The following is a 27,975-nucleotide window of genomic DNA, read 5'->3' as shown; positions in this document are numbered from 1 at the left end:
CCTTGTTTGCATCAAAGCTTGGACACTTTCTGGTGGTCATTTAACTGCTTGGGTCTCAGTGTTCCCTTCTATCAAATATGAGTGTTAATACCCACTGTCACAGATGTATTGCAAAGATGAAATGAGATCATATCCATAGAGGACTTATTGAGATGCCTGGCACATACCAAACAGACACTCAAAAAAGGATAGTTGTTATGATTGTGAACTTGGTGTTATCTAATTAAAAGATGCTTACTCCTTGGAAGGAAAGCTATGACCAACCTAGACAGCATATTAAAAAGCAGAGACATTACTTTGTCACAAAGGTCTGTCTACTCAAGGCTATAGTTTTTCCAGTAGCCATGTATGGATATGAAAGTTGGACCATAAACAAGGTTGAACACCAAAGAATTGATGCTTCTGAACTTTGGTGTTGGAGAAGACTCTTGAGAGTCCCTTGGACTGCAGGGAGATCCAACCAGTCCATCCTAAAGGAAATCAGTCCCGAATATTCATTGGAAGGGCTGATGCTGAAGTTGAAACTCCAATACTTTGGCCATCTGATGTGAAGAACTGACTCATCTGAAAAGACCCTGATGCTAGGAAAGCTTCAGGGTGGGAGGAGAAGGGGATGACAAAGGATGAGATGGTTGGATGGCATCACTGAGTTGATGGACATGAGTTTGAGTAAGCTCCAGGAGTTGGTGATGGACAGGGAAGCCTGGCATGCTGCAGTCCATAGGGTCACAAAGAGTAGGACACGACTGAGCGACTGAACTGACTGATACAGGCAAAGGTCATTGCAATTTGATGATAGTTTACAAGAGAAGACTCTATACATGGACATCACCAGATGGTCAACACCAAAATCAGATTGATTATATTCTTTGCAGCCAAAGATGGAGAAACTCTATAGAGTCAACAAAAAACAAAAACAAGACCAGGAGCTGACTATGGCTCAGATCATGAACTCCTGATTACCAAATTCAGACTTCAATTGAAGAAAGTAGGGAAAACCACTAGACCATTCAGGTATGACTTAAATCAAATCCCTTATGATTATACAGTGGAAGTGAAAAATAGATTTAAGGGACTAGATCTGATAGACAGAGTGCCTGATGAACTATGGACTGAGGTTCATGACATTGTACAGGAGACAGGGATCAAGACCATCCCCAAGGAAAAGAAATGCAAAAAAGGCTGTCTGGGGAGGCCTTACAAATAGCTGTGAAAAGAAGAGAAGCGAAAAGCAAAGGAGAAAAGGAAAGATATAAGCATCTGAATGCAGAGTTCCAAAGAATAGCAAGAAGAGATAAGAAAGCCTTCCTCAACGATCAATGCAAAGAAATAGAGGAAAACAACAGAATAGGAAAAACTAGAGATCTCTTCAAGAAAATTAGAGATACCAAGGGAATATTTCATGCGAAGATGGGCTCAATAAAGGACAGAAATGGTATGGACCTAACAGAAGCAGAAAATATTAAGAAGAGGTGGAAGGAACACACAGAAGAACTGTACAAAAAAGATCTTCACAACCCAGATAATCACAATGGTGTGATCACTGACCTAGAGCCAGACATCCTGGAATGTGAAGTAAAGTGGGCCTTAGAAAGCATCACTACAAACAAAGCTAGTGGAGCTGATGTAATTCCAGTTGAGCTATTACAAATCCTGAAAGATGATGCTGTTAAAGTGCTGCACTCAGTATGCCAGCAAATTTAGAAAACTCAGCAGTGGCCACAAGGTCAGTTTTCATTCCAATCCCAAAGAAAGGCAATGCCAAAGAATGCTCAAACTACCACACAATTGCACTCATCTAACATGCTAGTAAAGTAATGCTCAAAATTCTCCAAGCAAGGCTTCAGCAATACATGAACCGTGAACTTCCAGATGTTCAAGCTGGTTTTAGAAAAGGCAGAGGAACCAGAGATCAAATTGCCAACATCCTCTGGATCATGGAAAAAGCAAGAGAGTTCCAGAAAAACATCTATTTCTGCTTTATTGACTGCCAAAGCCTTTGACTGTGTGGATCACAATAAACTGTGGAAAATTCTGAAAGAGATGGGAATACTAGACCACCTGACCTGCCTCTTGAGAAATCTGTATGCAGGTCAGAAAGTTAGAACTGGACATGGAACAACAGACTGGTTCCAAATAGGAAAAGGAGTTTGTCAAGGCTGTATATTGTCACCCTGCTTATTTAACTTATATGCAGAGTACATCATGAGAAATGCTAGGCTGGAAGAAGCACAAGCTGGAATCAAGATTGCTGGTAGAAATATCAATAACCTCAGATATGCAGATGACACCACCCTTATGGCAGAAAGTGAAGAGGAACTAAAAAGCCTCTTGATGAAAGTGAAAGTGGAGAGTGAAAAAGTTGGCTTAAAGCTCAACATTCAGAAAACGAAGATCATGGCATCTGGTCCCATCACTTCATGGAAATAGATGGGGAAACAGTGGAAACAGTGTCAGACTTTATTTTTCTGGGCTCCAAAATCACTGCAGATGGTGACTTCAGCCAAGAAATTAAACGATGCTTACTCCTTGGAAGGAAAGTTATGACCAACCTAGATAGCATATTCAAAAGCAGAGACATTACTTTGCCAACAAAAGTCCGTCTAGTCAAGGCTATGGTTTTTCCTGTGGTCATGTATGGATGTGAGAGTTGGACTGTGAAGAAGGCTGAGCGCCGAAGAATTGATGCTTTTGAACTGTGGTGTTGGAGAAGACTCTTGAGAGTCCCTTGGACTGCAAGGAGATCCAACCAGTCCATTCTGAAGGAGATCAGTCCTGGGTGTTCTTTGGAAGGAATGATGCTAAAGCTGAAACTCCAGTACTTTGACCACCTCATGCAAAGAGTTGACTCATTGGAAAAGACTCTGATGCTGGGAGGGATTGGGGGCAAGAGAAGGGGATGACAGAGGATGAGATGGCTGGATGGCATCACTGACTCGATGGACGTGAGTCTGAGTGAACTCCGGGAGTTGGTGATGGACAGGGAGGCCTGGTGTGCTGTGATTCATGGGGTTGCAAAGAGTCGGACACAACTGAGTGACTGAACTGAACTGAACTTCCCTTCATTTAAGAGGATCCCCTTGGTTTGCAGAGCAGGGGGACACAGAGACTGGGTCTTTAGTTGCATGGAATGGGTACAGTTTCCTGCCCTCCTCTTACACAACTAAGTAAACACATTAGTCTTTATTTGGCCACAGATAGCCTGGAATCCAGTCATTATAGATTCACCAATATAGGTCAGAAAATCTGATATATCATCTTCCTTATATCATTAAAATGTCCTTCCATTGCAAATTAGTACGTAAATTGAATATAATTCCAACCAACTTTTTTTAAACATAGCAAAGTGATTTTAATATTAACATGAAAGAATAAATGTGTAAAACTGATTTGGAAAAGTTTAGTAAGAGCAGATATTACATAGTGCCAGATTTTAAAAGCCATGCACACAAATGCTGATAACTAAATATGTATGTGTGCATGTGTGTTTGTATCTCAACATGGACTATAGACACACTATAATCACAACAATGTGATATTGGCATAGGAATAATCCAAAGGAGAAAAAATGAAATAAGCAGTAAAAAACAGCTGTGTGTATGTAGCAATTTAACTTGTGACAAACCTGGCATTCCAGTGGGAGAATAATTGTTTCTTTGGTATAATAAATAAATGATGTTGATGTAATTGGCTATCCATTTGGAAGAAAACAAAGACCCTTAGTATCCTGTGTTCAAAAATAAATTCCTGATGAAACAAAGATCTAAGGGTAAAAAACAAGACTTACAGACATAAGAAAAGAACATTAAGTTCATTTTTATAACCACAAAGGTGGTGTGAGAGATCTTGTACAAGACAAGAGTCCCCAAATCCAGAGCAGAAAACATCAATGGGATATGGAGGGGACTTCTCCTGTGTCTCAGAATGTCCACTAAAATCTTCAAGTTGAGGCTCTGAATGGCTAGCATCCTCCCTGCTGAGGAGAGGAGTGGCCTTCCCAGGAGTGAATTCTCTAATTATCAGTTGCCCTCCTCCTTCCCATTTAAGAGAAGACTAGAGATTCATCAGAGAGATTTCTTTAAAGAAGACTGCCAGAAATAGGGACCATGAGCATTTCTCCTCCTTCTCTTGGTGGAAGGGAAGGAGGTATTTCCCCACATCTCGTTCCCAGCCGGGGAGGAACCAAGAGAATACCATGTGGAGATAGCAGTTGTCTATTGTTGGGAACTGGCATCTCGCACTTCTCGCTGAGACTTGTAAGGAATCATTAAGTTCCTACAGTCTACTCCTGGAACATGATGTTGGAAGGGCTTTATAGATGTCCTTGGGTATCTGAGGAACCATCTGGGGTCACATTCAGGTCCTACCTCTTGCTCAGAGAAGCTGGCTGGAGCAGACTGCAATGGCAAGGTGAGGAGAGCATGCAACAGTGAAAAGGATCCGCCCTTCCAGGTGCAGGGTTTAGCAGAATAAGGATGGAGGCATGTTCTTGTCACACTGAAAGGATTTGGCCCCAGAGAGCTGTTGGCTGGGTCAAGGGGAGCCCAGAGTGGACAGTGAAGAGTAAGAGCAAGTTACCATAATCAGGGGATGGTGGGAAAGGGTGAAAGATGTGAAAATCTGCCCTGCAGGTGTGCAAAATACTTGTGTCAGGTGGATCCCTTGGTGGGGGCCAGTGCTGAGAAACCCTATCACACACCTCACAAAAGAAACAGTAGTGGGATATCTGCTCTGGTTGGGATCATGAGATAGCAAGAGAAGACTGTAAGTGGCCTGGCTAGGTGATCACGGCTTTGCTTTCCCCTTTAACACTTGGCCATGACCTCAGAGTCACAGACGTGAGAATGGGAGGAAGTGGACTAAGGAGAATAAGGAAACAAACCCAGCCTTTAACCCACTGCTGGTCTCCTCACCTAAGGTGGTCAGCACCAAGTTAAGCAGACATGTGAAGCTTATCCGGGTTTCCTAGGTGCTGCTAGTGGTAAAGAACCTACCTGCCAATGCAGAAGACATAACAGATGAGAGTTGGATCCCTGGGTTGGAAGTATCCCTGTAGAAGGGCAACCCACTCCATTATTCTTGCCTGGAAAATCCTCCCATGAACAGAGGAGCCTGGTGGGCTATGGTCCATTGGGTTGCAAAGAGTCAGACACAACTGAAGTGACTTAGCATGGATGTGAAACTTGAACTGAACAGATTTTTTTTTTTCACTTAGTCAATTAACAAATTTATAAAAAATAAAGCTTCCCTTGTGGCTCAACTGGTAAAGAATCTGCCTGCAATGTGGGAAACCTGGGTTCGATCCCTGGGTTGGGAAGATCCCCTGGAGAAGGGAAAGGCTACCCACTACAATATTCTGGCCTGGAGAATTCCATGGGGTCACAAAGAGTTGAACAGGACTGAGCGACTTTCACTTTCACAGAAAAATTAAGAAGATTGATAATATTCAGTTCTGGTAAGAATATAGGAAAACAAGCATGATCACATAATGTTCATGGCAATAGTAAGTTGCTTTGGAGAAAGTAATTTGCTAGTATGTAGTAACTTTTAATGAAGGCAAAGTCTTTGACCTAGAAATCCTTCTTTTTAATTTTTTTTTCCTTGATGCCTAATGATGTTGAGCAATAGAAATCCTACTTTTAAGAATGTATCCAACAGAAACAAAGGTAACACAGTAAAAGAATATGCATATACATATATATGTACATACATATATGCACACATATTATACATACACATATATTGTTTGTACAAAAAATGGAAACAGCTTGAGAATGTTCATCAGTATGGGCCACTGGAATAATCATAGTACATTCATGCAAGGGAATGTATTATATTAATAGGTATATTTGTATGTAATGATCTGGAGAAATTTACATGAAACATTAAGAAAAATAAAGTTACAAAAAAACCTTTATAATATGATTTCTTTTTTAAGAAAAGGAAAGAAAGAAAAATGAAATGTGTGTGTGTGTGTGTGTGTGTGTGTGTTGAAAGGACTTGGAGAGGAGTCTAGAAGAATGCACACAAGTACTAGCCTTGGCCACCTTGTTAGCACTAGGGTGCAAGGAGGAGATGGTCATTCTTTATTCAGGGCTTTATTGTTTAACTCACTACAATGATTCAAAAACCCAGGCAGCTACCTTATGCAATTAAAAATAAAATCCCACTATGTAGTGTAAAGGGGGTAAAATGGAGGAACATGATCCATTTGTTTGGTTTAAAGTATGGCTAAAAAGTATTGCTACCTACCAGTGTGGGGATCATTTCTTAGAGGAGACACAGGCTGGCTCACTAAAGTTTTTCCAACAACTGTTTGACATTGAGTCTCTGGGCCTCATCTACAAAATGAAGATCCTAAAAGTAGGTGATAGTTCCAATCATTCCAAAATGATAGACTCCAATAATAAGCTATTTGTATAAAAAGAATGTTATTGTGGGACATATTTCAGAAACAATAGAACCTGATGAATGGTGTGTTAGAGCCAAGGTCTGGAGAGATGGTGGTATGAAGGACTTCTACTGATTCGCTGAATTTAGAGCTGGAAAAGATGCCTGACTTGTAAGAGTCATGATTTGGCCCTCAGCATCACAGCAAGGCAGTTAGAATCTTTCCAGTAGGATCTAGGATTTCCATTTTTCTTCTCTTTAGTAAGTTTTCCATGAAAAAGAGAGGAGCTGGTGTGAAGGAAAGAGCACTGGAGGGAGCATGGACAAGAATCTTCAGGGATGACCTCCAGGGACCACTCCAAATCAGCCTTGACCTCTGTCCTGGGGAGCTGTATGCCCAGACAGAATCGTATTTGGTTCCAGGGGAGAAGCAGACCCCCCAAGCCTCCGGACAGACTAGATGAGGGGAGAAGTCTTAGCTCTTCATTAGGCGTTGTTTCCAGTTTTATCTTGCCACCAGGGTGCCTCCTCCTCACACCCCACCCTCCCCAGCTTCTTCCTATCACCCCAGGAAGGAGGAAGCACTCACCAAGGACCAAGAGATAGACACGTGACTTGGAGACGCCACCCAGATCTGACGTTAGCAAGACGGAGCACTCATAGGTGCCATTGTCATCCATGGTCAACTGGTCAATGGTGATGGAGGCATCTGACTGCTCGGCGTTGTTTGATATACTAGCACGATTCTGATAAAGTTCACCGTAGACATATTTTTTGGTCGAAAATGCCCAGATGAGCACGCTTTCCTGGAAGGAAGAAGAAATACCACTTGGTCTTCAGCCTAAGACCCTGGCACGATGCTGCAGCCTGTCCTGTCTACCCTCACCCACTGTCCCCAGGCCCAGATGTACTGACAAGCCGACCCTGAAGAACAAAGAGCTCCACATATGGGGCCCATTCATGGATTCCTCTTATGATCTATAGTACTAAAAGCCCGGGGCACTGGAGGAATCAACCTGCCTGACTTCAGGCTCTACTACAAAGCCACAGTCATCAGGACAGTATGGTACTGGCACAAAGACAGAAATATAGATCAATGGAACAAAATAGAAAGCCCAGAGATAAATCCATGCACCTATGGACACCTTATCTTTGACAAAGGAGGCAAGAATATACAATGGAGAAAAGACAATCTCTTTAACAAGTGGTGCTGGGAAAACTGGTCAACCACTTGTAAAAGAATGAAACTAGAACACTTTCTAACACCATGCACAAAAATAAACTCAAAATGGATTAAAGATCTAAACATAAGACCAGAAACTATAAAACTCTTAGAGGAGAACATAGGTAAAACACTTTCCGACATACATCACAGCAGGATCCTCTATGACCCACCTCCCAGAATATTGGAAATAAAAGCAAAAATAAACAAATGGGATCTAATTAAAATTAAAAGCTTCTGCACAATGAAAGAAACTATAAGCAAGGTGAAAAGACAGCCTTCAGAATGGGAGAAAATAATAGCAAATGAAGCAACTGACAAACAACTAATCTCAAAAATATACAAGCAACTCCTGCAGCTCAATTCCAGAAAAATAAATGACCCAATCAAAAAATGGGCTAAAGAACTAAACAGACATTTCTCCAAAGAAGACATACAGATGGCTAACAAACACATCAAAAGATGCTCAACATCACTCATTATCAGGAAAATGCAAATCAAAACCACCATGAGGTACCATCTCACGCAGGTCAGAACGGCTACTATCCAAAAGTCTACAAGCAATAAATGCTGGAGAGAGTGTGGAGAAAAGGGAACCCTCTTACACTGTTGGTGGGAATGCAAACTAGTACAACTGCTATGGAGAACAGTGTGGAGATTCCTTAAAAAACTGGAAATAGAACTGCCATACAACCCAGGAATCCCACTGCTGGGCATACACACCGAGGAAACCAGAAGTGAAAGAGACACGTGTACCCCAGTGTTCATTGCATCACTGTTTATAATAGCCAGGACATGGAAGCAACCTAGATGTCCATCAGCAGATGAATGGACAAGAAAGCTGTGGTACATATACACAATGGAATATTACACAGCTATTAAAAAGAATATGTTTAAATCAGTTCTAATGAGGTGGATGAAACTGGAGCCTATTATACACAGTGAAGCAAGCCAGAAAGAAAAACACCAATACGGTATACTAACGCATATATATGGAATTTAGAAAGATGGTAATGACAACCCTGTATGCGAGACAGCAAAAGAGACACAGATGTATAGAACAGTATTTTGGACTCTGTTGTGGGGGGAGGGGGATGATTTGGGAGAATGGCATTAAAACATGTATAATATCATATAAGAAATGGATCGCCAGTCCAGGTTGGATGCAGTATACAGGAAGCTTGGGGCTGGTGCACTGGGATGACCCAGAGGGATGGTATGGGGAGGGTGGTGGAAGGGGGGTTCATGATGGGGAACACGTGTACACCCGTGGTGGATGCATGTTGATGTATGGCAAAACCAATACAATATTGTAAAGTAAAAAAAAATAATAATAATTTTTAAATCTTTTAAAATATTTAGACAGAAAAAAAAAAAAAAGAACAAAGCAGTTCCTCAGAGTTATCTGTGAGGCTGTCTCCCAGGCTAAAGTCCTTAGTAATGTCCCAAAATAAAACTTAATTCACAATCAAAAAAAAAAAAAAAAAAAAAGCCCAGGGCAGGCAGGCACTTCATACCAGAGGCTTTCACCTCTTGTAACCTATGGCACCTCTTACTTACTCCATTTTAGTTCTGTTTTCAGACCTTCAGTCAACCAATATTAACTGAGTATATAAGATGTCCAGGCATTGTGTTGGGCAGTCATCCATGGCTTGAAACCCCCTTCATTTATTTGACTCTTACCTTTGGAATTTGTTTATTCATCAATATACTCATCATTTATCAAATAAAACATGGTATAGCTAAGATCACTACTTTTGAACCAGACAGCCTCAATTCACATCCCAGCTCTGCCACTTAGTAGTTGTATGATCTTGAGGAAAACAATAGAATGGGAAAGACTAGAGATCTCTTCAAGAAAATTAGAGATACCAAGGGAACATTTCATGCAAAGATGGGCACAATAAAGGACAGAAATGGTATGGTCCTAACAGAAGGAGCAGATAATAAGAAGAGGTGGCAAGAATACACAAAAGAACTATACAAAAAAAGACCTTCATGACCCAGATAACCATGATGGTGTGATCACTCACCTAGAGCCAGACATCTTGGAATGCAAAGCCAAATGGACCTTAGGAAGCATCACTACAAACAAAGCTAGTGGAGGTGACAGAATTTCAGTGGAGCTATTTCAAATCGTAAAAGATGATGCTGCTAAAATGCTGGACTCAATATGCCAGCAAATTTGGAAAACTCGGCGGTGGCCACAGGACTGGAAAAGGTTAGTTTTCAATTCAGTCTCAAAGAAAGGCAATGCCAAAGAATGCTCCAACTACCGCACAATTGCACTCATCTCACACAGTAGCAAAGTAAAGCTCAAAATTCTCCAAGTCATGTTTCAACAGTACATGAACTGTGAACTTCCAGATGTTCAAGATGGATTTAGAAAAGGCAGAGAAACCAGAGATCAAATTACCAAAATTTGTTGGATCATCAAAAAAGCAAGCGAGTTCCAGGAAAACAACTACTTCTGCTTTATTGACTACAATAAAGCATTTGACTGTGTGGACCACAACAAATTGTGGAAAATTCTTCAAGAGATGGGAATACTAGACCACCTTACCTGACCCCTGAGAAATCTATATGCAGGTCAAGAAGCAACAGATGGTACTAGACATGGAACAGTAGACTGGCTCACAAAGAGGGAAAGGAGTACGTCAAGGCTGTATATTGTCACCCTGCTTATTTAACTTATATGCAGAGTACATCATGGAAAACGCTGGGCTGGAAGAAGCACAAGCTGGAATCAAGATTTCCTGGAAAAATATCAATAACCTCAGATATGCAGATGACACCACCCTTAAGGCAGAAAGTAAAGAGGAACTAAAAAGCCTCTTGATGAAAGTGAAAGAGGAGAGTGAAAAAGTCAGCTTAAAACTCAACATTCAGAAAACTAAGATCATGGCATCTGGTCCCATCACTTTATGGCAAATAGATAGGGAAACAATGGAAACTGTGAGAGGCTTTATTTTGGGGGGCTCCAAAATCACTGCAGATGGTGACTGCAGCCATGAAATTAAATGATTCTTGCTCCTTGGGAAAAAAAAGCTATGACCAACCCAGACAGTTTATTAAAAAACAGAGACATTATTTTGCTGACAAAGGTCTGTCTAGTCAAAGCTATGGTTTTACAAGTGGCCATGTATGGATGTGAGAGTTGAACTATAAAGAAAGCTGATTGCCAAAGAATTGATACTTTTGAACTGTGGTCTTGAAGAAGACTCTTGAGAGTCCCTTGGACTGCAAGGAGATCCAACCAGTCAATCATAAAGGAAATGTTCTGAAGTCCTAATATTCATTGGAAGGACTGATGTTGAAGCTGAAGCTCCAATAATTTGGCCACCTGATGCTAAGAGCTGACTTACTGGAAAAGACCCTGATGCTGGGAAAAATTGAAAGTGGGAGGAGAAGGGGACGACAGAGGATGAGATGGTTGGATGGCATCACTGACTCAATGGACATGAGTTTGAACAAGCTCCAGGAGTTGGTGATGGGAAGCCTGGTGTGCTGTAGTCCATGGGGTCACAAAGAGTCAGACACAACTGAGCAACTGAACTGAACTGAACTGAGTGAAATATTTGACTCCTTTATGAGTCTCTTTCTTCTTCTACAAAGTGGAGATAACGATAATAACACTTGTATCATAGGATTTTTGTGAGGATTGAAGTAGATAATATATGAAAAGCAAATGACATTGAGCCATGGGCTTAATGGAGCCACCTCAGGTAAGCAAGTAGAGAAATGGCAAGCCCCCAAGCTACTTAATTGAGAAAGTCAGGGAGAGGTCAGAGAGATAAGAGTGGAAGCCAAGATAAGACTATCAGAAAGCCAAGAGAGAGAGGTTCTGAGATGGGGAAGTGGCTGATAGTCAGAAAAGCTAGGGAGAAATGAAATAAGATGAGGACAGAATCAGTACATTAAATTTAACAAAAGAGAAGTTGCTGATAATTTTGGTGGAGTGTTAGGGGAGGAAGGCAGACCATGCTGGGTAGGGAAAAGAGTCAGGTCTGAGGTCTGAATGTACTCTTTATGCAAATCAGGAAAAGATACTCTAGTTGTTGGACAGACACATCTGTGCCAAGCTAATGGTGATCAGGTCCCCTGGGCTGGGTACCCAGATGCATAATTCACCCGGTCACATGCCACAGCTCTGGTAGGAACAGATGACTCTCAGGAAGCTTGGCTGAGAAAGGGAGGAACAAGAAAGCAGGAGATGAGGACCTGTCTTGAGCTGTGGATGACTGTATGGATGTCGGTCTTTCTCAGTTCAGCTTTTTTTTCTGACCTACTGGTTACAGCCATCCTAAGGCTTCCCCTTCCTTGACTCTCCCCCATGTCATCTCCCACTCTTGCTAGTACCTGTCACAATAATCTCCTTGAGGGCATAGATGTAATCCTTTTCTCTGCACTCTTACTTGCTCTCAAGTAACAGCAAATTAAAATTAAAAATAGGGCTGTGGTAGAACTCACAGAGTATTCTCACACCTAGACAGCATATTAAAAAGCAGAGTCATTACTTTGCCTACGAATGTCTGTCTAGTCAAGGCTATGGTTTTTCCAGTGGGTCACATATGGATGTGCAAGGTGAACCATAAAGAAAGCTGAGCACCGAAGAATTGCTGCTTTTGAACCATGATGTTGGAGAAGACTCTTGAGAGTCCCTTGGACTGCAAGGAGATCCAACCAGTCCATTCTAAAGGAGATCAGTCCTGGGTGTTCACTGGAAGGACTGATGCTGAAGCTCCAATACTTTGAACACATGATGAGAAGAACTGAATCATTAGAAAAGACGCTATGCTGGGAAAGATTGAAGGCAGGAGGAGAAGGGGATGACAGAGGATGAGATGGTTGGGTGGCATCACCAACTCGATGGACATGAGTTTGAGCAAGCTCCGGGAGTTGGTGATGGACAGGGAAGCCTGGTGTGCTGCAGTCCATGGGGTCGCAAAGAGCTGGACACAACTGAGCAACTAAACTGAACTGAACTTACTTGCTCTCAACGTGATTGCCTCAAATCCTTTAGGAAGTAAGGGATCAGTCAACATAAGATCTTTAGTATTTATCTCAAAAGAGGTAAATTTATCTTTGTTAGGTGCCTGGCAGAGACCTAACATCTGGTTTGCTGAGAGAACATGTCTTCAGTTTCTGCAAGCTAACGGCAGCAGCTGCCTTCTCTAGGTTTCTTCCCTGAGATTCTGGAAACAGATAGGACAGGTACTCTGGCCCATCAGGGTCCCTTGGGCAACAGAGAGTAAGGTGCCTCAGGCCAAGAATTACTCTCTTTTCTCCTCAGCCCTGCTGCTCTAGGACTTGGATGTCTTGGGTCATCCCTTCTTCTCTGTCAGGGAAAAGCTTAATGCCTTCTCTCTGAATAGCTGGGGATCTAATGCCAGGCATGTCTGCACTTTAAAAGTAGAAGTAACTTTCAAATTGATGAATAGGGACTTTCTGGTGGTCAGTGGTTAAGACTGTTTCCACTGCAGGGGGTGAGGGTTTGATCCTTGGTTAGGGAACTAAGATCCCATATGCCACTTGGTGTAGCAAAACAGAACAAAACAAAACAAAAAAAATTAAACCCCAAAAAACTTATGAATAGATGTCCCTCTCCTTACAGTTAAAGAAATGTGAATTTGATCAATAAAGAGATATTTTCCCACTCATCAAATTCACAAATATCAGATAGTTTGAGAATAGTCTGAATTAGAGAAATAAGTGCCTGCACTGTTGGTGAACCTGAAAATTGGTCTGACATACAAAGAAGGCAACTTGACATTTATCAAAATTTTAAATTCATATAGCCTTTGACCCCAAAGTTCCATTTTAAAATAATTTATCTTATATATGAATACATATTTATTAACAATTACAATAATAGTTATAGATATATACCTAGAGACATGCATATATGACTATTTATTGCAATATTATTTGTAGTAGCAAAATATAGGGAGTAAAACAAATGTCCATCATTGGTACATATAGAGCATTCATAAAATGAAATATATAATATGAATTTTTTAAAAAAGATAAATATAAATGCACTGACATATGGAAAGAGCTCCAAAGTATATTAAGAAGAAAAAAGCCAAGTGGAGGACAGTGTACATGAAGTTTATAGAAACTTACATATTCATATATGTAAATATATGCCTATGTTTACATGTGATGCATCTACAGAAGGCCACCCCAATATCTGGTAATAGTGGTTGCCTCTCGCTGAGGGTCGGACACGACTGAGCGACTTCACTTTCACTTTTCACTTGCATGCATTGGAGAAGGAAATGGCAACCCACTCCAGTGTTCTTGCCTGAAGAATCCCAGGGACGGGGGAGCCTGGTGGGCTGCCATCTATGGGGTCGCACAGAGTCAGACACGACTGAAGTGACTTAGCAGCAGCAGCTAGTGAGCTTCCCAGGTAGTGCAGTGGGAAGAATCCCACTGATAATCCACCTGATAATGCAGAAGATGTAAGAGACCAGGTTCGATTCCTGGGTTGGGGAGATCCACTGGAGTAGGAAATGGCAACCCACTTCAGCATTCTTGCCTGGAAAATTCCATGGATGAGGAGCCTGCCAGGCTCCAGTCCATGGGGTTGCAAAGAGTTGGACACTACTGAGCACACACACTCACACACTCATACACACACACACACATACCCCTCTAGTGAATAGGGGACTGGGATTCTAGGGTGGAAAGCATATGTATTTTCATGTATATGAATACATACATTTTCTGAACTGGCATAAAGAACCATTGGAAGGAAACACAAGAAACCAGATCTTAGCCAAAAGTGGTATTCACAGTACTGAATGATTGTGGCAGAAATACCAATAAATTAGAGCAAATGCGGCCCCCAAAGAACCAGTACCAATGAAAATTAGCCTTGTCTGGGAGAAAGGGGAGATAAGGGGATTAGGGTATGGAAACTGGGGCAGGGATGGGACAAGATTGGCAAGGATGGGAATGAGACTTATCAATGTACTTCTTCACAATGTTTTAATTTTTGGACCATAGGATTACTATCTATTCCAAAATAGAAAATAAAATCTCCCCATACTCCCTGAAAGAACCCAAGCAGGAAGGGGAAAAAAGCTACAATAAAATTTGGTCTCTGGGAGAGCTCTGTGTTAATCAAAAGTAATGACTGACTCAAATGATACAGTAAAGGTCCCTTGAGACTGGACAACAGAAAGATGTTTGAGGGAAGGTAACTCTTTCAAACTAGAGATGGCACAGTACAGCCCTCCCTGGGTCCAACATTCACTGCTCCTTCCCCACCCAGCCCAGCCTGGGCATTAATGAGGTTTAGTCTGTCTAACTTGTATTGAAAGGTTTTGTAGTGCGTGTCCTCTAAGACAGGAGTCCCCAGCCTCCAGGTCACGGGCTGGTACTGGTCCTTGGCCTGTGAGGAGCCGGGCCACACCACAGGAGATGAGAGGCAGGCAAGCAAGCAAAGCTTCATCTGTGTGTACAGCTGCTCCCATCACTCGCGTTACCACCTGAGCTCTGCCTCCTGTCAGATCAGTTTCTGGAAAATAAACTCAGGGCTTCCACTGATTCTCATTATGATGAGTTGTATAATTATTTCATGTATATCACAATTTAATAATAATGGAAATAAAGTGCACAATAAATGTAATGTCTTGAGTCATCCCCAAACCACCTCCCACCCCCCAGTCCCTGGAAAAATAGTCTTTCATAAAGTAGGTCCCTGGTGCCAAAAAGGTTGGGAACTGCTGCTCTATGGTCAGGTCATACTCAGTCCTATATGCATGCTCCCAGCGTTTTAAGGATCCTTACCGTATGACTCCTTAGAAGCTTGTCCCACTGGATAAATCCGTCTCGGTTGGCGGAGGAAGTCTGGTAGGAGCATGGAAGGGTAACATTTTTCCCCCTCGCAGCCCGAAGAACATCCTTTGGGGTTTCCACAAAGATACCATGGACAGTCACCCAGACTGGAAAGAAAGTAGGAAGTAAATGACATGGCACACCCACTCACTATCCACTGGATCTCCTCCAACCACAGCTCAACACACTACAACTGCGATCTTGGCCATGGCACACCGGCTATTCTCCTCCAAGCCTTGGGTGAAGACAAACACGTATACCTTGGTTCACCCTGCCCCATCCTGCAGCATCTCAATAAAGTCAAGCGGCTTGTGTGGTGGGCAAAAGCCTGGCTTTGAGCCTCAGCCACACCCCTCCCCTTAGGCATTGTGTGAACTTTTCTTAGCCTCAGTTCTCATCCAGAAAAAGGAACATTAATACTTTTCAGAACTGTTTGGAGAATTAAATGAGATAACATGTAAATGTTTTGCTTAATGCCGGGCACATAGAACACACTCAATAAATTTTTCCCCCATCTTTTTTTGTTGTGATGATAATTCACTCAATATTTAATACATATTTATGGAGCACTTATATATGGTAAATTCATTGAATAAGATTAAGTTAAGGTAAAGAGAGAGAGGGTACTCCCAGGAGCATTTATTCTATATAAGTTTATCAGAAAAAAAAGAAAACGGTGAGAAAAAGAGTGTGGTCACACTAGCATCTCTCATCACATACATTCTTACCATGTAACACTGACTCTCCTCCATCGAGACCTGGGGTCTGTGTCCCCTCCCCTTGAATCTGAGTCAACCTGTGACTGCAATGTGAGTGATGCCCATTTGGCTGAAGCTCTAGCAAGTGGATTTCCTTCCATATAGTCTGGGTGCCCTTCGAACTGCTGATTTTTATGCTGTTTCTCAGGTGGGCAAGTCCATGCTTGGGCCCATCAGCAATAACCCTCCTTATTGGTTTCTGTGTTAGGGGTTGGGTTCCCATGGATACAACATCTCTGTGTTTCCTACTCATTTCTATGTTGCCCTTCTGTATGTAGTGACTTTGATCAGCCCCCAGGTCTTCCTTAGGAGGAATTGTTCTGTATGTCGGTGTAGATTCGGTGTGCCTGTAAGGGTAGCATAGCACTGAGTTTAAATGCACAGGCTTCAGAGCTAGAATACCTCTTTGGAATTCCAGTTCCTTTATCTATTAAATGTATAGCCTTGAGCAACTTACGTAAGCTGTCTGTGCCAGAGTCCTTGCTTGAAAAATGGGTTGTTTGAAAATTAAATAACATGAAATGTGTACTTTGTTTAGAATGACTCCGGACCCATAATCAGTGCTTAATATATGACAGTTACATTACATATGTGTGTGTTCTATATATATATATATTCATATTGAATAACTTCTACCTTTTCATCTCATAGTCTTTTGTTGAGGTGCATCCTTAATTAGAAGTTAATCACAAGAAAAACCATCACCATCACCATGGGTGAACTATTGTAAATTAATAATAATTACCCCACTCCAGTGTTCTTGCCTGGAAAATCCCATGGATGGAGGAGCCTGGTAGGCTACAGTCCATGGGGTCACTAAGAGTCAGACACGACTGAGCGACTTGACTTTCACTTTTCACTTCCATGCATTGGAGAAGGAAATGGCAACCCACTCCAGTGTTCTTGCCTGGAGAATCCCAGGGACGGGGGAGCCTGGTGGGCTGCTGTCTATGGGGTCTCACAGAGTCGGATATGACTGAAGCGACTTAGCAGCAGCAGCAGCAGCAATGACTATAACTAAAGAATAGATCAAGGGGCTTCCCTGGCGGTCCAATGGTTAAGAATATGCCTGTCAATGCAGGGGATATGAGTTCAATCCCTGGTCTAAGAAGATTCCACATATGGCGGGGCAACTAAGCCTATGCACGCTAGAACCCACGCTCTGCAATTAGAGAAGCTGCCACAGTGAGAAGTCCAGGTGCCGCAACTAGAGAGGAGCCCAAGAGCAGCAACCGAGACTCAGTGCAGCGAAAAATAAGTAAGTTAAATAATTTAAAAAGAATAGATCACTTTTAAAGATCATAATAACAGTGAGTTAAAGTCATTTTATGTTAGTGAGAGAAGAGATTGAAATGAATGGATGAGGAAGAACTCATAAAGAAAGGGAAAATATCTTGAACAAATATAGAGTGCTATTTAAATGTTATTTGTAAACCTGAGAAGGATTTTTAAAGGCCAATCCTGTGCCCTAAGGCACACTTACATTTTCCATAATCCTAGATGAGAATTTATCCTATGTTTAAGCACTTCGTGCCAACAGCCATCACTGGGAATCCTCCATAGCTAATCTAAATCCTTCTCGCTGACTTCAGTGAGTATCCTCTTGTTCTGACATTACTGGCAGCAAAGACATCTGGCTTAACTTCTTAATAGCCTCCCATCATAAACTCAGAGGCTTCTGATGTTTGTAATCACCAGCTTTCTCATTCCTAGTTCTGTAATAAACTGTAATAAGTCCAGTTCCTTTCACCTCTTCCCATAGGCTTACTGTGACCCACATTCTATGGAATCTTTGCATCCTACGCAGTGGATGAGGGAAAAGCACTGGGTAAGGATATCTAATCTATAATCAGAACACTAGGGAGTGGAGAAGTTGGTTTCTAGAGCTTTCCAACAACCTCCCTTTCTACTTTTTGTATAGGTCTACACTGGGCATCTTCTTTCCAGTTGCCCAGAACCCACCCTCTCCCCAGTCGTTGCCACTCACACATCCTGTTGCTGCTAACAGCTGTGTCTCTCCTGCTCCAGAAGTATTCTTTCTCTCCTCCTCCCTGCTGCTCTCCTTTCTTTTTTTTCCAAGGCTGGGCTCTTCCGATATTGATGAAGATCATCTGTCTAAGCTAATTCACCATAAGGTGTTAAAAACTAATAAATAGTTCAGGGATGTGTTGCCCTTCCCAAGGTATACAAATTGGGAAGTAGGTGCTTTCACCTGCAAAGAAGGAATGAAAATCTCAGACTTTTGTGCCACAAGCACCACCTGTGCGTGCCTTCATCCTCGTGCTCTCTCGTGAGAGTTTGTCACACACGTGGCAGAGTGGCCAAAAGCACAGCCACTGAAGCCAACTGCCCAGGCTGGCATCCTCATCCTTAGTTTTCCTAGCAGTGCAACCTTGCACAACTTAATTAACTTCTCTGTACCTCAGCTTCCTTGACTATAAAACGAGGTTAATTATACTACCTAACTCAAGGCTGTGAGGGCTGGATAATAGCATATTTAGTATGCACAACCTTTACCCTGGCAGATAAGCAAGAGCTGTGTCCACATTCTATATTGCCGTGTCTTCTCCTCTGCTACACTGTGCTTCTTTCATTTTCATATCCTCAGGGCTCAACAAAGTGCCTAATACATAGGAAATACTCAATTAAGCGCCCTTTGCCAACAAAATGAATGAGTTACGAAGAACTTAAATTTAAAAGATAGGTAGGATTTACAACCAGAGAAACTTAGTTGCTAGAAGATGTAAAAAAAAAAAAAAAAATCAAATAAATAACCAAAGGAGCCCCAGAGAGGGGACACCAAGTCTGCAGGTGGCCCCAGGTGGAAATGGTAAAGGTCACTGAAACTCCCTAAGTGACTGGGGTGTGAAGACTCAGCTTGAGGCCTCCAGAATTGCTTGTAAATAATTAAGGTTTGTTAAGAAGATAATAAACGGTCTCCTGAGAGCTAACTAGAAAGCAATACATCCAAGGAGGCTAATGAAATGCTTGATGGAACCGGCTGTTTGAGGCATACATAGCACATTATGGGAACCCTTGGGAAACTGGCAGTAATGCCTCCACTTAGGAAAATCCATTTGCACAGAGAAACCACAGTCTTAGTCAGGGAGGAGGTGTGCTGGAGGCCAGAAGGGACCCATCGTGCCTTAGGACTAGATAGATAGAGCTCTTACACTGAGAAAGTGCTGGTCTCTAGGGCAAGGGGTGCAGCTCATACGTGCACGTGCGTGTTGGTTTGTCCTGTCCCCCAAGGTGGACATGACCCCTGCAGGCTCTCAGAATGACAGCTGGGGAAGGAGGGATGGAGAGGCGGGGAGGAGGGGTTAGAACTCAATGGACATTTGTGGAAGCCTTTTTTCAACAAAGATCTTTAGGAATCTATATATTCCTGTCAATTTACTGAATTTTTCCTAAGGCCCTAGCTTAGTGCAAGGCACTGAGAAAATGATCAGAGGCATGTTCATGTCCCACCTTCTTGGGGAATCCACCAGGACCGTCTCAGCCCTTACTGGCTTTGCTGAACTGCTCCAGGGAGCTTGTGTTCCACACACATCATTATCATGTCAGTGTGGGTCTACGTGTGCAGGCTGCCTCCCCTCATCACATGGCAGCTCCTTCTAGCAGGGTGTGTGTCTCAGACTCCTCTTGTATTCATCATTTGCCAGTTCCCACCCCCAAGGTGTCTACACAGAGCTGGGTGCTAATAAGACCTTGTATGTTGAGTGGTTTGTATTCCCTGCCCAGGAAGCAGTTAGAAGTCACTGTCAGCCAGCATCCTAACAAAGCCTAAGTAAGTGTTTAGTGCAAGTGTTAAGGAGTGAAGTGTGAAGGGATGGAGGTGGGGAGAGAGGGGAGGGACTGCATTTGGATCCAGAAGAAGGATTTTAATGGAAAGCCTTACTGAGCTGATGGGACTTGAAATAGCCCCCAAGGGACTCAGTTCATGTTGTTGAACTTGTGTATATAAGAGAGTAAAGCAGGGTGCATAACTGTGCATATAACAGTATCTCACTTCCACAGAGTCACAGAAAGTAAATTTTAAAAGAAAATATATCAAAGTATAGAATTAATAGCAGTTATCTCTGGATTCTGGATTTCTTTTTTGTGTATTTTTATTTTCCAAACATTCTGCAGCAGACATGTGATACTCTTGCAACCATAAAACTGAGTTACATTTCTACAAGTCAAGTAGGAAATAAGGAAGCAGAGAAGTGGGGACGGACTGTTTTGTCAGGGAGCTTGCCTAACACAGAGAAATGGGAAAGCTGCAGACAGAAGGCTATGAAAGATCTTGAGACGGTCTCTTTCATCCCCTCTGGAATGGAAGATGGAGAGACTTGAGCAGGCTCCTAGGTCATACAGATGGAGCTCCTAGAAAAGAAGTGACGCCTTAAAAAAAAAAAAAAAAAAAAGGAGAAGAAGCCGATGGAGCACGACCCCTGCCTGGGTGGGTATGGGCAAAGGTGGAGGACTAGCCTTGCCCATGGCAAGAGGCACCTGTGCCCGAGTGTGCAGAAAGAGAGCAGCCAGTGGGCAGGAGTGGAGCAGTGAGCTCTGACTGGGGGCTTTGCCTTGCACCGCTACGTGCACTGTCTGTCTGTCTGTCTGAGCGTCCGTCTGTCGCCATGTTCTACCTATGCCGGGTGTTTATGGCATCCCTGACTCACAGGGCAGAGGACAAGGAAGCCGCCCAAAGGGCACTGACTGCCAGGAGAGGAAGAACCCCGGAAGAAGGCGGGTTCCAAGTGTGACAGTTGGTGCCCTGGGCAGAGAGGGTGCTCTGGGAACAGAGACAAGCTCAACAGTCAGGGGTTAGACTGTTGGGAACAAAACCTGAGTGTTGCCAAGGTGGAGTGGTTTGAGGAGCAACTGAACTTTACCTCCAAGTCAAATATATTCTCCACTGGCTGTCTCAATACTAAAATCCCACCACTGAGTGAAGGCACTGTGTGTGAGTGTGTGTGTGTGTGTGCGCGTGTGCATGTGCATTTGTGTGTGTGTGTGTGTGTGTGTGTCTGCATGAGCTTAGCCACTTGGTCATGTCTGACTCTGCAGCTCCATGGAGCCCTCCAGACTCCTCTGTCCATGGGATTCTCCAGGCAAGAATACTGGAGTGGGTTGCCATGCCCTCCTCCAGGGGGTCTTCCCAGGAATGCAAGCGCTGCCTGGGAGGGAGGGAAGGCACAGTGAGTGGCTCTCTTCCTTTAACCTGCAGGGCAAACCCATCTCCTTAATTAGCCCCTCTCACCCATCCATCCCTAGAAAGGGGATGCAGGATGGATAAATGTTGATTTAAAAAAACAAATGCTATTAGGAAACTGAGGCTTGGAGAGAAGGATAGTGTAAAGGCAAAGGAAGAAAGACAGGTAGGAAACACTGAGAGCAAACCAGCTTGCTGCCTGCTGAGGTTCAAAGGGGTGGGTGCTCATTCGTTGACACCCACTCAGCAAATGGCTGCTGGACACCTGTGTTCCAAAGGCTCTGCTGGACTCTGGGGGAAAATGGCAAGCAGAGACAGACACAGTTCCCACATCACAGAGATAAATGTAAAACCATCATGGTAACCGGTGGTACACAGTCAATGACAGGATATAACAGAGGATTTGGGGATGAGGAGAGGTTGTCCTGAGGAAAGGCCCTTTGAGCTGACATTGGAGGATGGGCAGGAGGGAACCACAAGAAAAAAAGGGAAGAGGTGAGAGGAGGAGAGAAGAGCATGTACAGAGGTCAGGGCATGGGAGAAGGTGGGCCATGTTCCAGAAACTAATAGAAGCCGCTGTGCAGCAATGGAAGTGGGTGGTGTGGGTGGGCCGTGATGATTCCAAATAAACAGAGGCCAAGTTCAAACTTCATACTTGGGCCTCAGGGCAGTTTAGGATAATTCTTGCTATCTGTCAGACTTCACCCTTCAGGACTCTCCTAGAAAGCAACTCCAAAGTTACACCTCCCCCAGTGTGGTCAGAAATATGGGATGGGCCCAAGTCTAATAGGCCATGATAGCAATTGAGGGTTTTGGGTTTTTTTTTTTCCCATTATCTACATCTATTTGAAACAGTTCTTTTGAGTATGAGGGTTCTTTCTTGCATCGAATGAGTGAGCGCTTGTCAGTTTGAAAATCACTGATGTTTATCTTTAGATAATTAAATTAGGAGGAAAATGAAGAACCTACTAGTAACAGGAAGAAGCAAGAGTCCTCTCCCGTCTGGCATTTGATGAGATAGATATTCGTTACTGTGCATTCCCATTGCTTTTCCAGGACAGAACATAGGGCAGAGACTTGACAACATGGGTGTGTGAAGCCAGATTGAGCTTACATTCCGTAACTATGTCTCTTGCAGGGCTATCATTACTATATTGTCTGGCTGTGCCCCAGACAAACAGGATCTGCTGCTACAAACCTTTCTCCCAGTCTTCATCATGAGGAGGGCACTGCTATGCTCTCAGCCACTCTTATCAAAGTTTCCTGGTTTGGTTGACAATATCCTGCTCAATATGATTTTTGTTGTCACAAATTGAGTATGATGATTGATTTCAACCCAAGGAACCTGGTGGTGAGCATAAAGGGACAAGCAGTGAATTGCTGCTTGGGACGTTACTGCTTGTTTGGGACATCAGCATAGTTTGTAAGATACTTCCAATTTGGAAATGAAGGAGGCAAATCCAAGTGCATGGTCCAAACACGCTTGTTCTTCAGTGCTCTTCGCCCCACATCGGTGTCATAGCAAAGCTCACTTCCAGGTCCTGATGCTGAGGGTAAGGCCCCCACTTCCTGTGCTCAGCAGTCTTGGCTCTGGTCAGAGTGTGGAGTTAGGGGCTCAGCTGTGGGCATAATGGTCGCCACCGTCTTTGGACCCCTTTCTCTGGCCCTTCTCACTCCTCAGTGTCAGCTCCTCGGGCCCATTTTCTTTTAGCCCATCCTCTGGCTCCCAGTCAATCTTTAGGGAGATCAACCCTGAATATTCACTGGAAGGACGATGCTAAAGCTAAAGCTCTGGTATTTTGGTCATCTGATGCAAACAGATGATTCATTAGAAAAGTCCCTGGGAAAGATCAAAGGCAGAAGGAGACGAGGGCATCAGAGGACAGACGGCATCATTGGTGCAATGAACGTGAACTTGGGCAAACTCTGGGAAGTAGTGAGGGACAGGGAGGCCTGGCATGCTGCAGCCCATGGGATCACGAAGAGTCAGACACAACCGGGCGACTGAACAAAGCCGCAGCAGCAAAGTCTGGCCCGCAGGATGCTAGTGGCCTTGCAGGAGTGGAGCTTGCACGGCCTACACTGGCTTTCTGGGGGCCATCTAAGAAAAGAGGGCTTAGAAATGGGCACTGGCGGAGGCAGGGGGGCTGGTTAGAGGTCAGGTGCTGGTTGTAAAGAAGCCTAGTTTGGGAAAGTTGTCCAGATGGAAAGTTAACCTAGATTTGGAGGGGACAGAGAGAAAAATTATAAAGGAGATAAGCAGGCAGAACAGCCTCAAAATCAATCATCAAGGACAAGAATCTAGCTGTTTATGTTTAGCATACATGGTAGAATCTCATAATTTAAAGGTCAGTAATAGAATCTGAGAATGCTTGGTAAGATGGATACCCCAGCTGGATTAAAGGGAGTTTTATATCTGAGGAGAGAGCCCAATGAAAAGAGTCGGAGGAAAAAAGAGGACCACAAAACTATAACTTGATACTGGAAAACCAAAATATATTGTTCACAAATAGATTGTGAGCACTTGTTCTGGAAACTATGATACAGAAAAAAAAAAAAAAAAAAAAAAATATATATATATATATATATATATATATATATATATATATATATAAAAGCAGTAGTTCTTGTCCCCGTGCTGCTTAGGCAAACATGTCTCAAAATGGATGAAAGGTTAAATGGCAGCAAATCAGATGGGAGAAAAAAAAAAAGTGATTGAGACTTCAAAGTCAAATCAGGAAAAAAACAATGTGGCTCAAAGTTACCTGGAAAGGCTTTATGGAGAGAAAGAACTTGTGATACTTCAAGGTTAGCCAGAAAAAAGGAAGGTGCTGACCCTACAAAGAGGTCTGATGATAACATTTTTCCAGACCAAGAAGTGCAAGATGTAATGTGACAAACATTTTTGTAATATCAAAAGTGTAGAGACATTCTGCTGCTGCTAAGTCGCTTCAGTTGTGTCCGACTCTGTGTGACCCCATAGACGGCAGCCCACCAGGCTTCCCCATCCCTGGGATTCTCCAGGCAAGAACACTGGAGTGGGTTGCCATTTCCTTCTCCAGTGCATGAAAGTGAAAAGTGAAAGTGAAGTCGCTCAATCGTGTCCGACCCTCAGCGACCCCATGGACTGCAGCCTACCAGGCTCCTCTGTCCATGGGATTTTCCAGGCAAGAGAGACATTCTAGGTGCTGAAATATTGGGATTTGGAAGAATGTCCCTGTGGTTTACAGAGTCTAAATAAGAGTTAGGGTAAACTAGCCTCACAAGATGAGTCTTATCCTAATAGTAATGGACAATCACTGAATAGCTTCAAGTAGGTGTAGTATCATGGTCATAATTTTATTTTAGCAGATCATTTTGGCTTCAGGGTGGACAGCAGGTAGAAGGGGCAAAATAGGCTCAGGAGCCCAGTTGGAGACTATGGAAGTAGCTTAGGAGAGGGAGCTTACTTCAGAGAGGTGACAGAGGAAATAGAGAAAGATGAACAGGTTTTAGAGATACTGGAGGGCTAAAATCATCAGGACTTAGTGATGACTTGAATTTGTAGCTAAAGGAGAAGAAGCTGTCAAGGGTGATATGGTGGTTTTAAAATATGGTCCCAAAATACTTTGGAACTCCTCTCATCAAAAGGACTCATGTCCCCTCCCTTGAACCTAGGTTCTGTGATTGCTTGATCAATAGAATATGGTGGAAGTATGGTAAAAGATGCTGGGTCAATATCTGGGCCCAGACTTTAAGATATTGGCGGCTTCCGCCTTATATCTCTTTAGATATTCACTCTTATAATCTAGCTACCATGCTGTGAGGAAGCCCAAGCTTCCCTGTGGAGAAGTTCACAAACAGAGGGATCAGAATTAGCAACTACTTGCCAGCCAGTGAGCCAGAGTCTGGGAAGTGGGTCTTACAACCCCAATCAAGTCACCCCAGCTGACACCACATGGAGCAGGGACAAGCTGTCCCTGCCAAGCCCCATCCGAGTTGCAGATTCGTGAGCAAAATAAATACTTATTATTATTGTTTTAAGTTACTACTAAGTTTTGGAATGGATAATTACATAGCAATAGAAAACAGTAACAGATGACTCCTATTTTTCTGGCTTTCATTCCTGGAGGGATTGGGTGTCATTTACAAATGTAGAGATCACTGGAAAAGGCCCAGATGTGGAGACAAATATCATGAGTTTGGTTTACAGCTTTTGAGTTTGAACTGATTCTGAGATACCTAAATTGAAAAGTCACGCATACTTTTGGATTTATGGGTCTAAGGCTCAAGAGAGAGATTGAGTTTGAAGACAAAAATGGGGTCAAATGTGGGTCAATCAGAATGAGTGAGTGAGTGAGTGAAAGTTGCTCAGTTGTGTCCAACTCTTTGTGACCCCACAGTCCATGGAATTCTCCAGGCCAGAATACTGGAGTGGGTAGACTTTCCCTTCTCCAGGGGATCTTCCCAACCCAGGGATTGAACCCAGGTCTCCTGCAGTGCAGGTGGATTCTTTACCAGCTGAGCCACAAGGAAAGCCCAGTCAGAATGGGTGTTAACTAAAGATGCAGATGTAGATGAGGGTCTAAGTGGAGGGGATTCTAACATTTCATGGTAGGCCGAGAAGCATGAAGCTGCAAAGGAGATGTGAAAAGGTTAGCCCAGGAATGCCAGAGGAGAACCAGGAATGGGTGTATCTTGGGGGACCGACAGACTAGAGTATGTTAGGAAGGAGGGAGGGATTATCAGGGTTAGACCTTGCCAGGAATACAAGCACCTGCTTAGCCAGGCTCACTTTCCCCCAGGCTTCCTCCCTGCTAGCCAGCATCGCAGTAAGCAGTGCTACTTGGTTACCAAGACCCTGGGATGGGGCCCTAGAGGGCAAAGATGAGGGCAAGATGAGGATCACACCTGTGCCCATGAACCAGTTCTTCCCTGGAGGCCTTGTTTTTCAAACTGTAGTCCCTGGAGGAGCAGCAACATCACTTGGGAGTTTGTTAGAAATTCAGATTCCCAGGTCCTTCCCTAGACCTACTGAATCAGTCTGTGTTTTGACAAGATCTCAAGACGACTTCTATGCATATGAAAGTGTGAGTTAAGACATCAGTTTGGAGGCTGGACTTTAACTCAGGGAAGCAGCCAGATGCTGCAAAATTGAGCTGCAAATCACATGCAGAGTATCAGCCCCAGTCATGCAGACAACTATTCATTAAACCTATTTCTCCTCAAGGTCCAGTAGGCAACTCTGAACTGAGGTTTTCACATCAGAATCACTTGGGTAAATTTTCATAATCAGAGAGATGGCCAGATTCTGCCTCTCAAGAGTCTGATTCAGAGGGTCTGGGGGTACCTGGACACGTGTACTTTTACTCCCCAGGGGATACTGATGGGCTGCCTGGGTTGCAGCCACTGCCCTAAACCATCACTCATTGCACACATACCACACTTAGGGTGACCATTCATTGCATTCTTCCCACTTCAAGGCTGGAGCTGGGACTGGGGCATTTTAATCTGATCTCGTCTCTGACAGGCAGAAAGTGTAATTCCCCAGGCACACGAGCCCTCCCTGTGAGCACTGGCTTCTGACTTGTGCTCAGGCAGCAGCAGGCCCTCCCCAGGCTCCAGGTGTGAGTCACACCCTGGGGTCAGGTGTGGCAACAGGGCTTAGAGCCGGGGAGGAGATAAAAGGCCAGCCTGGCCATCTTGCAGTGTACTTGATGGCCAACACTACTGGCTGTGGTCTGAATACCACCCTCTTAAAGTGGAGATGGACTGGGCACAAGGCCACTCTCTTAGAATTTGCCTGCGGTGCAGAAGATGTAGGAGACCCAGGTTCGATCCCTGAGTCGGGAAGATACCCTGGAGGAGGAAATGGCAACCCACAGCAGTATTCTTTCCTGGAGAATCCCCTGGACAGAGGAGCTTGGCAGGCCACAGTCTATGGGGTTGCAAAGAGCTGGACATGACTGAGCTACTAAGCATGCACTCATGGGGTCAAGATGAACTGGCACAAGGCCACTTATCTGGTTCTCATCTTTGTACATGTTTGAGATTGAGCCCTGTAAACCTCAGAGTCGACCAGGCCACTGTGTGGACTTAGAGATGCAAGGGACACGAGGCGAAGATACGCCACCCTCTGACAGGGAGGGTCTCGGGAAGCTGCCCAAGCCTGTGTGACTAACAGGAGCATGGTACTTCAGAGTGGGCAAATCTAAGTCATGGAGGAAAAGTCTCCTGCTGGGGACTGTAGCTCTAACAAAGGCCCCTGGGGGAGGATTCTAAAATGGCATGATCAACTTTACAAAGATAGGAAATTTGAAACTTATTAATAGTTCCCAACAAAAACCCATCATGGATGAATCATCCATGAGCTTATTGAAATTTTTTTTTAGATGGAGGAGAAAAAAAAAATATTTTCTCATCTTGAATATTTCGGGATGATAGAGTCCCTTATTTCTTGGTGAAAAGCAGTACTTCCTGCTTTTCTAACTTAAGCTTTGAGGTTTCCTCTAGTTCTAGGAAGGTAGGGCTTTTTGTTTGGTTATGTTTTTTATCAAGTCTTCAAAGATTTTAGTGAC

At 43.5% G+C, this 27,975-nt stretch overlaps 1 protein-coding gene across 2 annotated transcripts in view; it reads right to left on the bottom strand.

The window, feature by feature from the left end:
• The window catches only part of GPA33 (glycoprotein A33), a 43,875-nt gene extending 24,777 nt beyond the window's left edge, over nt 1-19,098 (bottom strand). Inside the window, exons 1-3 of one of the 2 annotated variants that reach the window (XM_055587190.1) lie at nt 18,206-19,098; nt 15,413-15,567; nt 6,980-7,196 (exon numbers count right to left, since the gene is read on the bottom strand). In XM_055587190.1, the coding sequence (XP_055443165.1) occupies nt 6,980-7,196; nt 15,413-15,567; nt 18,206-18,329 (496 nt within the window). In that variant the 5' untranslated portion in view covers nt 18,330-19,098. Of the gene's footprint in view, nt 1-6,979; nt 7,197-15,412; nt 15,568-16,963; nt 17,692-18,205 lie in introns of those variants that run through there. The other variant, XM_055587191.1, reaches the window with a different exon arrangement.
• Nucleotides 19,099-27,975: the final 8,877 nt, after the last annotated feature.

The sequence above is a fragment of the Bubalus kerabau genome, chromosome 6 (assembly GCF_029407905.1).
Source record: "Bubalus kerabau isolate K-KA32 ecotype Philippines breed swamp buffalo chromosome 6, PCC_UOA_SB_1v2, whole genome shotgun sequence".
In the NCBI taxonomy this organism is placed as follows: domain Eukaryota; kingdom Metazoa; phylum Chordata; class Mammalia; order Artiodactyla; family Bovidae; genus Bubalus; species Bubalus kerabau.
This window is presented reverse-complemented; position numbering and strand designations above follow the sequence as displayed.